This window comes from Jaculus jaculus, chromosome 3 (assembly GCF_020740685.1).
Source record: "Jaculus jaculus isolate mJacJac1 chromosome 3, mJacJac1.mat.Y.cur, whole genome shotgun sequence".
In the NCBI taxonomy this organism is placed as follows: Eukaryota; Metazoa; Chordata; class Mammalia; order Rodentia; family Dipodidae; genus Jaculus; species Jaculus jaculus.
In genome coordinates, this window is record NC_059104.1 from 66,409,189 (window position 1) to 66,421,397 (window position 12,209).

The 12,209-nt window shown below is 38.2% G+C and overlaps 1 protein-coding gene across 1 annotated transcript in view; it reads right to left on the reverse strand.

The window, feature by feature from the left end:
* Rubcnl (rubicon like autophagy enhancer) overlaps positions 1 to 12,209 on the reverse strand; it is a 56,182-nt gene that overhangs the window by 18,889 nt on the left and 25,084 nt on the right. The window contains exons 8-9 of the mRNA XM_004665872.2: positions 11,045 to 11,177; positions 10,013 to 10,077 (exon numbers count right to left, since the gene is read on the reverse strand). Coding sequence (XP_004665929.2) covers positions 10,013 to 10,077; positions 11,045 to 11,177 — 198 coding nt within the window. The remainder of the gene's footprint in view (positions 1 to 10,012; positions 10,078 to 11,044; positions 11,178 to 12,209) is intronic.

The following is a 12,209-nucleotide window of genomic DNA, read 5'->3' on the forward strand; positions in this document are numbered from 1 at the left end:
ACCCACTGACCCAGCCAGCCTACATGAGTCCACAGCACAACAAAGAGGAACCCAAGTGGGTGTGCAGCACAACTGAGGCCAAAGCCATCCCAAAAGGTAACTGGGATTACACCAGGTCAGTACCTGCCGAAAAGCCTGGTATATAGGCTTGCATTGGAAGTACTAATTGCACCTTCCATATCAGGGCAAATTATGTTAAATCTGATGGACAGCCAGATTTTCCATTTTTGAAAAGGCTGTATTTTGGGCTTGTCATTTGTTGCTTCCTGACTTATGGTGCCTTTGTTTCCTCTTCTGTCATTCGTTGGGGAAGGGTTTCACTCAGTCACAAGCTGACTTTATAACCCTCTACAGACCAGAAATCTCAGCCTCCAAGTTGACAGGATTAAATGTGTGAAGCAACACACATCCTTAGGGACTGTGACTTTGTTAGAGGATCTGTTTGTTATAATATCTACTGTTGCATAAATACTCTGTGCTGTTTTTCACTGAATGTGTATATTGTTTAGTTAAATTTTAGAGTTTGCCTGCATTTTGTTCCACTCAGCCTACTTGAATACTCTTATTGCAGGACAAACCCAACACCTAGAGTCACTTTTGTGGTTACTTTGAGAGTCTTAAGAGCCACACCTACCATGTTATGCACCTACCCTGAAGATATATAACATCAGATTGATTGATATATCTAGTGATACTGCAGATAATTAGAAAACCCAAGCATTAAATTAATCCAAGATGCAAAAATCTATACGTTATAATACAAGAAATACAAAAAATCATGACAATATAAATCCACCAAAAATATTAATCCATCAGAAATGACCTACAGTAAGACTGATTTAGAGGAAATGCCTGAGAAATATTTCAAAAGAATGATTATAAATATTCTCAAGTAAATCAAAGAGGTAATCAAAGAAGACACAGGAAACCAATTTAATGAAATAAAGAGAAAACCCAGTCAAAAATACTAGCAATGAAAAACACAGGCAGTCAAATTAAAAAAAAAAAAAACTCTGTAGAAAATCTCATCTGTAGAATGGATGAAGGAGAGGACAGAATATCTTAACTAGAAGACCAGGTGGCAGATCTAAAGTCTAACAAAGAGAAAAACAAACTTATAAGAAGGTGTGTATAAGAATTTCAAGATATTCAGGACACTATGAATAGCTCAAACTTAAGAATTCAGGGTATAGTAGAAGGAGAAGAATTTCACTCCAAAGGCATAGTAGGTGTTTTCAGCAAAATCATAGAAGAAAACTTCCCTCAAATTGGGAAAGAGATGCCAATGCAGATACAGGAAGCCTTCAGAACACCAACCAGACAAAACCTGGAAAGAACCTCTCCTTGTCATATTATAATTAAACTACCAAACACACAAACCAAAGAAAATATATTGAAAGCAGTTAGAGAGAAAAATCAAGTCAGGATCATAGCAGATTACTCAACACAACCTTTAAAAGGCAGAAGGGTTTGGAATGATGTATTTCAAGTTCTGAAAGAGAACAACTGCCAACCAAGGTTACTTTATCCTGCAAAGCTATCCATTCAAATAGATGGAGAAATAAGGATATTCCACAATAAAAGCAGGCTAAAGGAATATTTGAAGACAATACCAGGTCTACAGAAAATACTTGACAGGATCCTCCATGCTAAAAAGAAAGAAAAGTACATGTATAAGGAACCTGGAAAAAACAGATCATACTTAGATACTAGTTAATACAAGAGAGCAAAGGTAAAACCAGAAGTACAAAACAAGAAAAATAGCAAAAATAAATACACACCATTCAATAATAACTCTTAATATCAATGGCCTCAATGCCACAACCAAAAGACACAAATTGCAGACTGGGTTAAAAGGTAGGAGTCTGGGGCTGGAGAGATGGTTTAGCATTTAAGGCACATGCCTGCAAAGCCAAAGGACCCAGGTTCGACTCACCAAGACCCACATACACCAGATGCACAAGAGGGCACATACATCTGGAGTTTGATGCCACCCGGAGACTACATAGTGTATTCCAGGTCATCCTGAGCTACAGTGAGACCTTACTTCAGAAAACCAAATAATAAAATTAATATAAATAAAATTGATTTTGTCTATGCTCAAAGAAATAAAAGAATAAATCAAAGGAATCAAAGAATAAAACAATAGAATTAAAGAGGGAAACAAACTCCTGAAGGAATTCCAAGAGAACACAGGTAACCAGCTTGGTAAAATAAGGAGATCATTACAAGACATGAATAAGGAAATAGAAATACTGAATAAAAACCAGGCATAAATACTAGCCTGAAAAACCAGTAAGTCAATTTAAAAACTCTGTGGAAAGTCTCACCAGTAGAATGGATGAAGGAGAGAACAGAATACCTAAACTACAAGACCAGGTGGCAGATCTAACACAGTCCAACAAAGAGAAAGACAACCTAATAGGAAGGTATGAATGGAAATGTAAAGATATTCAGGACACTATGAAAAGATCAAACATAAGAGAATCCAGGGTATAGTAGAAGGAGAAGAATTTCAATCCAAAGGCATGGTAGGTGCTTGCAACAAAATCATAGAAGAAAAATTTCCCCAAAATGGGAAAGAAATGTCAGTGCAGATATACTAAACAGCCAAAACCTGGAAAGAATCTCTCCTTACCATGTTATAGTTAAACTACTAAACATGCAAACCAAAGAAAACATATTGAAAGCAGTTAGAGAAAAAAAGCAAGTCACCTATAAAGGAAAGACCATCAGGATAACAGTAGATAACTCAACACAAACATTAAAAGGCAGAAGGGCTAACTTAGAATGATATATTAATGTTCTAAAAGATAACAACTGTCAACCAAGATTACTTTATCCTGCAAAGCTATCTATCCAAATTGGAGGAGAAATAAGGATATTCATTACACAACAAAAACAGGCTAAAGGAATTATGACAACTCAGCCAGACCTACAGAAAATACTTGAAGGAATCTTTCATGCTTAAGAAAAAGCAAAGCACACATATGAGGAAACAGGAAAAAATAAACATACTCAAATGACAGTTAAAACAAGATAGGAAAGGTAAAACAGCAAGCACTACAAAACAAAAAAAAAATGGCTAGAATAAATACATACATTTCAATAATACCTCTTAATACCAATGGCCTCATTGCCCCAACAAAAAGACACAGGCTTAAAGACTTGATTAAAAGGCAGGCTGTTTGCTGCCTCCAGGAAACTCATATCTCAATAAAAGATAGACACTATGTTAGGGTGAAAGGATTGAAAATGGTATTTCAAGAAAATGGGCTTAGGAAACAAGCAGGGGTTTCGATCCTAATATCTGACAGGATAGACTTCAAACAAGCTTTAGTGAAGAAAGATAAAGGTCATTTTATGTTGAATAAAGGAACACTCCAACAGGAGGACATTATAATCATAAATGTATATGCACCTAACATGGGGTATCACAATTTCATCAAACACTATTAGACTTAAGGTCATAAACACAATTGTAGTGGGTGACTTCAATACCCCACTCTCATCAATTTGCAGGTCAACCTAGCAAAAAATAAACAGAGAGACACTTGAATTAAGTGATATCATGTAACAAATGGACATAACAGATATCTACAGAACATTCTATCCAAATGCTACAGAAAACACATTTTTCTCAGCATCACTTGGAACATTTCCCAACATAGACCATATATTATGAGACAGAACAAATTTTAACAAATACAGGAAAATTGAAATAATCACTTATATTCTATCTGACCACAATGGGATTAAACTACAAATCAGCAATAAGAAAAACTATAGAACATACAGAAACTTATGGAGACTAAACAGTACACTATTTAATGATGAATGGGTCATTGAGGAAATCAGTAAATTCAGAAAATCAAATGATGATGAGAATACAACATACCAAATCTTTTGGGACACAATGAAGACATCCTAAGAGGGAAATTTATAGCTCTAAGTGCCTATATTAAGAAAATATAGAGTTCACAAGGTAACAACTTAGTGCTTCACTTTAAGGCTTTGGAAAAAGAAGAAGAAGCCAAACCAAAAATCTAAGTAGATGGGAAGAAATAATAAAGATTAGGGCAGAAATTAATGAAATAGAACCCTCCCCCCACCCCCGCCAAAAAAAAAAAAAAATCCAGGGAGTCAATGAAACAAAGAGTTGGTTCTTGGAAAGGATAAATAAGGACTGATAAACCCTTACCAAATCAGACCAGAAGTAACAGAGAAGAAGCAAAACTTAATAAAATTGGACATGGAAAAGGTACCATTACAACAGATACCAAATAAATTCAGAAAATCATAAGGACATACTTTAAGAATACAAACACCTCTAAGATTGAAAATCTGAAAGAAATGGAAGATTTCCTTGATTCATATGACCTACCAAAATTAAGTCATGATGAGACAAACCATTTAAATACACCCATAAGAAATACAGAGATCCAAGCAGTTATAAAAAGTTCCCCAACTTAAAAAAGCCCAGGCCCAGATGGATTCACTGGCGAATTTTACCAGACCTTCATGGAAAAACTAATACCAATGCTTCTCAAACTTTTCCATAAAATAGAAAAAGAAGGAATTCTACCAAAATTCTATGAAGCCAGCATCACCCTGATACCAAAACCAGGAAAAGACAGAACAAAAAACAAAAATTACAGACTAATCATCATGAACATAGATGCAAAAATTCTCAAGAAAATATTGGCAAACAGAATACAAGAATATATCAGAAAGATCATTCACCCCAACCAAATAGGCTTTATCCCAGAGATGCAGGGATGGTTCAACATACACAAACTGATAAATATGATGCACTATATAAATGGACTGAAGGACAAAAATCACATGATCATCTCAATAGATGCAAATAAGGCATTCAACAAAATCCAACATCCCTTCATGGCAAAATTCCCACCGAAATTGGTAATAGAAGGACCATATCTCAATATAATAAAAGCTATTTATGACAAACTTATAGCCAACATAATACTAAATGGGAAAAAGTTGAAGCTTTTCCACTCAATTCAGGAATAAGACAAAGGTGTCCACTGTCCCCACTTTTATTTAATATAGTACTGGAAGTCTTAGCCATAGCAATAAGGCAAGAGACTCTCATAAAAGGGATACAAATTGGAAAAGAATAGAGCAAATTACCATTATTTGCAGATGATATGATTCTATACATAAAGGACTCTAAAGACTCTACCTGCAAACTGTTAGAGCTGTAAACACTTAGCAATGTAGCAGGATACAAAATAAATACACAGAAACCAGTAACTTTCTTATATAATAATAACAAACATGTAGAGGATGAAATCAGAGAATCTCTTCCATCCACAACTTCCTCAAAAAAATGAAGTACCTTGGAAAAAACCTAATGAAGGAAGTGAAGAATCTCAACAATGAACACTTTAAAACACTCAAGACAGAAATTGCAGAAGACACTAGGAAATGGAAAGACATCCCATGTTCTTGGATGGGAAGAATCATTATTGTGATAATTTCAATCTTATCAAAAGCAAACTACACATTTAATGCAATACCCACTAAAATTCCAATGGCATTCTTTACAGAAATAGAAAAAACAATCCAAAAATTCATTTTGAAGCACAAAAAAACCCCTCAAACAGCCAAAACAATTTTGAGCAACAAAAATAAGTTTGGTGGTATCACCATACCCAATTTTAAGCTTATTACAAAGCCATAGTAACAAAAGCAGCATGGTACTGGCACAAAGACAGATAGGTAGAACAATGGAACAGAATAGAGGACCCAGATGTTAATCCAGGCAGCTATAGTCATCTGATTTTTGACAACAATGCCCAACATATTCATTGGCGAAAAGACAGCCTCTTCAAAAAGTGGTGCTAGGAAAACTAGATATTTATATGTAGAAGGATGAAAATAGATCCTTGGCTTTCTCCATGCACAAGAATCAAGTCCAAATGGATCAGAGGCCTTAATATCAGACCTGAAATGCTGAAATTGCTAAAGGAAAAAGTAGGGGAACCCTTCAACATATTGGCACATAGGCAATGACTTTTTGAATATAACTTTTTGAATATATTTCAGGAAATAAAACCATTTTTCAACCACGGGGATCTCATGAAATTACAAAGCTTTTGTTCAGCAAAAGATACTGTGAATAGAGCAAAGAGGAAATTTACAGAATGAGAGAAAATCTTTGCCAGCTATACATCAGACAGAGGATTAATATCCAGAATGTTCAAAGAACTCAAGAAACTAAACAATAAGAAATCAAATGACCCAGTTAAAAAATGGGCTATGGAACTAAAGAGAGAATTCTCAAAAAAAGAAAAGAAAAGAAAAAAGAAAGAAAGAAAGAAAAAAAAGAAAGAAAGAAAGAAAGAAAGAAAGAAAGAAAGAAAGAAAGAAAGAAAGACAGATGGCATATAGTAATCTAAAAAGTGTTCTACATCCTTGGCCGTCAGGTAAATGTGAATTAAAACTACTTTGAGATTCCACCTCACTCCTGTCAGAATGGCAATCATCAAGAAAACAAGTAACAATAAATGTTGGCAAGGATGCAGAAAAAGGAGAACCCTTCTACACTTCTGGTGGGAACGTAGTCTGGTACAGCCATTGTAGTAAGCAATGTGGAGGTTCTTGAGACAGCTAAAACTGGATTTACCATTTGATCCAGCTATAGCACTCCTAGGCATATATCCTAAAGACTCTTCTCACTACCATAGAGATACTTGCACAACCATGTTTATTGCTGCTCTATTCACAGTAGCTAGGAAATGAAACCAGCCTAGATATCCCTCAACAGATAAATGGATAATAAGGATGTGGTACATTTACACAATGTAGTTCTATTCAGCAATAAAGAAAAATGAAATTTGCAGGGAAATGGAAGGATCTGGAAAGAATTCTACTAAGATGAGGTAACCCAGGCCCAGAAAGCCAAATGTCATATGTTCTCTCTCATATGTAGATCCTACCTTGAAATGTTTAGACTTGTGTGTGAACTGGAACCAAAAATTGGTAGCAGAGGCCAGTAAGCTAGAAAAAGCCTATAAGGGAGGAAGGAGAGAGAAGGACTTTAAGGGATGGTATTGTATATATGTTAGTAGAAGAACAGATTGCAGGGAGTGGAATGGCCTAAGCGAAGCCAGGGGAAGAGACTGAATAAAAGAAGGGTGGGGGGAGGGTAAATCAAAATTAAAGATATTCTGAATAAGGTACATGAAAGCCTACTTTTTTGGATCATGGCACATCAGAAGTCATAGGTTGTTACTAGAAAATTTTCAGTGCCAGGGATGGGATACCTTCTAGTGAGTTGTTGGCCAAGGAAGACAATGTTCTCTCTAAAACATTACAGGCTATTGCTAAGGCCCTTGGTTTCCCACAGGAAACAGATGGTAAGACCCTATTGCTGAAGACTTCACATGCCTAGGTGGCAAGGCCACTGAGAAATCAAGATGGGGCTGAGTTGAAAGCCTCCTCCCTATAGACCAGCCAACTGAAAGCTGGGAAAAGCTGCACTGCATGCAGCCCTATGGGAGACAGAAGTCACCAGTGGTATAAACAGTGGACACTGGAAGCCTCAATATTGGCCAGACCAAACAGGTGCAATAGTGGCATATCTGTCCTGTGGGAAACCAACTGCTCTCTAATTGGACTGGAGGCCCCTCTATGGGAGGGATTACATGCCTGGTACTGAAAACCTAATCAAAAACCTATGGCAAAAAAAAAAAAAAAAGCCTATGGCAGGGAGGTCATAAGCCTTAGGGATATAAAGCCTGCTCTAATCTGGCTAAATGGATATATTATGCTCACCAAACTGCCCTCACTCAATGTTCATATTCATATATTATTGCTACTCTCACTTTTGGTTAGACAAGTTTCTCTTTTCAAATGGCAGTGACCACTGAGATGACCCAAAGGTAACAGTGTTGAGAAGAAGTGAAGGAGTGTCCAGCATTGAAATATCTCTATCACACACTCCAAGGCTCAGGGTCCATTGCAGAAGAGGTGGCAGAAACAATGTAAGAGCCAAAGGAAGGGTATGACTCCTTACAATGCAATTGTCCAGACAGAAATTGGCCACGATATCTATGACCTCATAGTGCCTAGCAGTACCTTCACAAAGACTCTCATAGTAGGAGAAAAAGATGATGACATCAAGGTAATAGAGTGACTAGTGGAAAGAGGTAAGGGATATGATGGACAGCAGAGTTGTGAAGAGGAAGGTGGGGGAGGAGAGGGAATTATCATGGTTTATTATCTGTAAGTATAGAAGTTGTCAATAAAAAATATACATTAAAAAAGATTGCCTTTAATCCCAGCACTCGGGAGGCAGAGGTAGGCAGATTGCCATGAGTTCGAGGCCACCCTGAGACTCCATAGTGAATTCCAGGTCTGCCTGGATTAGGGTGAGACCCTACCTCGAAAAAAAAAAAAAAAAAAAAAAAGGATTTCACTATGTAGTCTAAGGCTGGCCTTGAACTCATTGGAATTCTCTTACCTCTGCCTCCTGAGTGCTGCGATTAAAGGCATGCACCACCACTCCCAACAATTTTTAGTTTTAAACACAGAAAAGGATGAAAAGGTAAAATGTCATATTCAGTGTATGAGATATCTGAAAAAGTCCTGGTGAAATCTGATAAAACCTGTAGCTTAGCTAATGAGATTACACCAATGCTAATTTCATAGATACAAAAATTATACTATGTGCAAAATACTGACATTGCGGAAAGCTAGGTAAAGAGGACCTGGGAACCCTCCATATTATTTTTGCAATTATTTTCTAAGTCTAAATGATCTCAGAACATAAAGTTAAAATTTTCCTAATAGCCAGAGGAAGCGTAGAAGGATTGAAGTACTTTTTTAGTTGTATTTTGTTTACATCGCCACAGGCCCTTTGTATATGTTGTACATTCTGTGTCTTGGAGATAATCTGCTTCTTAATGAAACCTCTCACTCCCATCTCCACCCCCAGAGCAGATCAAGTTCCCTTATTGTAAATTCTACAGCAATATTGTCCTTCTCTTTCCTTATATACAGATTCTATCTTCCCGTCACAATGGCAAACTGACTCCATGAGAGTAGGATCATGCCTATAAGATTGACCACTGCAACGAAAGTGCAGACACACAGTTCTGTAAGTGAATAAACTTACAAAAGTACTCCAAAATTTGGTGGGGTCAGTCATGTCTGTAGTTTCTGACTTGTGAATTTGATTCAGCATGTGGCATCAGAACATGCAGATTAACTCAAAGACATGCTCCTAGCTAGCTTGGCTGGGAAAATGAGTCACAATGGTGATGTGGGTCAGGCATTATCATCCAGTGATAGAGAAGGCCTCTACTGGTTTCAGCTTTGATCTCTTGAAGCTCCTCTCTGGCAAACAAGGAATTTTTAGTCTCAATGGGAAAGCTTGTATGCTTCTCTTGTGGGAGGTGTGGTTTGCTGGGCCTCAGCCAGCCCAGAGATGACCCCAAGTTCTCAGACTCTTAGAGAAGTCTGGCTAGCTCATTGACAAGCCACTCATGTACTCTACTAGCAAGCCATGCATTCCCGTAGAAGTTGGTGATAAAGCAACGCATAAAACCAACAACATATTGGCCCTCAAAGATTTATAATGTAGATATGGAGACAGATACCGGTTGGTAAAGCACAAGGGTACCCTAGTAAACATGTGCTGCAACAAAAAATAAGTATGGTAACATAAAATATGTTGTGGCCAGGGAACACTGAGGACTATTGAATGGCAATATGGAGGAAGCCAGGGAGCAGAAAGAAAACTACTGGTGTGAATCCCAAAGTCAGGAGCTGTCTGGAACTTCCAAGTTGCCAATGGATAGACAGCTTGATGTTGGTCACACAGCCATGGAGTCATGATGGCCCTTCATGACAGGGGAGTCAACTTTCATGTAGCCATTACATTTTTATCAAAGGCTCTATCACCACAGCGACACACTGCCCCCCACTGTTACTCTTTGCTCTACCAGCACAAAACCAGCAGCAATCTGGCTCTCATACTTACTCGGCTCTATGGCAGTTCCACAGCCAGCACAGAGAAAGTTCTGGGCCACAACCACCATGTCCCTCCTGAAGACAGAAAATTATAATCATAACATTTCAGAGGTGGTTAATGCAAGACTTTTCACTGATTAGAAAAGCAGTTTATATCATGGTATGTTTTCTTGGTTTGGAGGTCTTAATTTTGTCATTTTTTTCTCTAGTAAAACATTAGAATTTATTCAGTTATGTTATGTGGTTCAAATATTGGGGTCTTTAAAGGCAAGAACTCATTAAAAGTCTCAAATATTCCCAAATCAGAAGTCAGCATCACAAACAAGTCAGCAAAGAAGTCAGCACAGGGTCATTAGGGATTTCTCACTGCCTGTACTTAAGAATATCACCAGCAACATATTAAATGCAGTCAAGGAAACCAGGCAACACAAGACGGCATGCTTGGAAAGGCTACACATGGATGGAAAAACATTATTAGATGAATAACATAAGATAACACCATCAAACATTTTTGCTGAGAGGTTACATGGAATTTTTTCTATCAAACTACTGTGCCTTGATTTCAACTGTGACCTGGAAACACAAGCCAAGTGGCAAATTGTAATCACAGCTTAAGGTTAACAAAAATTGGCATGATTAAAACAATATATATTGGATTTCTGTCCATGTAAGTGATGGAGGATTTGGGGAAACCTGAGAGAAAAGATAATGCATGCAAGGAAAGTGAGCCTCACAAGCCTAGAGAGCAAGCTTCCTGTAAGCTAAGAAGCTTCAGAGCTCTCCTAGCATCTTCAAGAAGAAGACAAAGACATAGTCTACAAGGGACATCCAGGAGAGCAATCAACAACCCTTCATAGTTCTCAAGCTTGCATTCCAAAGCAGGCACAAACCAGGAGGAGTAGGGAGAAGGTTCTTGATTAAAGTGTTTGGCCTCTAGTCTTCATGCATAATCTGTACTTCACTCTGAAGTTACTTCCATGAGGAGTCATGTAGAACCCATTCTAAGTGGATCTTGGGATTCCAGGCAGCGTCCCAAACTTACCTGAGTGGTGGATGCACATGATGTATGATTTGAAATCCTGGAGGTGCCCAGTCTTCAGTACCTCTGATCCGAGGAGTCAGTGTAACTTCCTGTATTACATTCACACTGGGGTCAAAGTCCTCTTGGACATACCCTCCACTCACCTGCATGACATGTGAGAAGGTCAGGGATAACTTCAACAAGCATAGTTCCAAAATGTAATTAATAAGAGCATTCAAATGTGTCTCCTGTATTATAATTTACCCCAAGAAATTGCAACAACTGAGATCACTTTTCTTAGTATTTTCTTTAAGTTTTTTTAAATTTAATTTCAGAGAAAGAGAGAGAGAGGAATAGAGAGAGAAAGAGAGAGGGAGAGAGAATTGGCACACCAGGGCCTGAGCCACTGCAATCAAACTCCTGATGCTTGTGCCACCTAGTGGGCATGTTTGACCTTGCACTTGCCTCACCTTTGTGTGTCTGGCTAATGTGGGATCTGGAGAGCCAAACATGGATCCTTAGGCTTCACAGCTAACTACTAAGCTATCTCTCCAGCCCTCTTCTTAGTATTTTTAGCTCACTATTTCCAGACTTCCAAAATACAGTAAGGAGGGCATCTTGACCTGGAACACTTCATGATTGTAGACCTTTCCATGGCTAAGGCAGCAGTCTGGCAGCTGTCTCTGTAGGAGCCTGTACCAGGTCTGTGAAGAGGGTCCTTGGCTTATACATGCTAAATGGCTCAGATCTTAACCCTTCCTATTGTCAAAATCCAAACTACTCAGGACTGGGGAGATGGCTTAACAGTTAATGACCATTGGCCCAGGTTCAGTTCTCCATCCACCAGAGTGAAGGCAGACACAAAACGTGGCACAAGTGTCTGGCATTGGTTTTCAACAGCAAGAAGCCCTGGCACACACACTTGCACACAAATATTTTTTAATCCAGACTCGAGTTAGTATTATGTGTCCTCTACAACGTGGCCACTGCCATTCAAGCTGTAATGGCATGAAAATCACGTGCACTCACAGCCCACCACACCAAATTGCTCTGCTCAGCAGGGCAACATGACTCCATAAGTGTACTTCTCCCCGCCCACCCATGCTGTGGGAATAACACCTTTCCATCAGCATGTAGCTTTCACAGTGCTGGGTGGCCAATACTTAGCTCAAATCCTGAAGCTTCT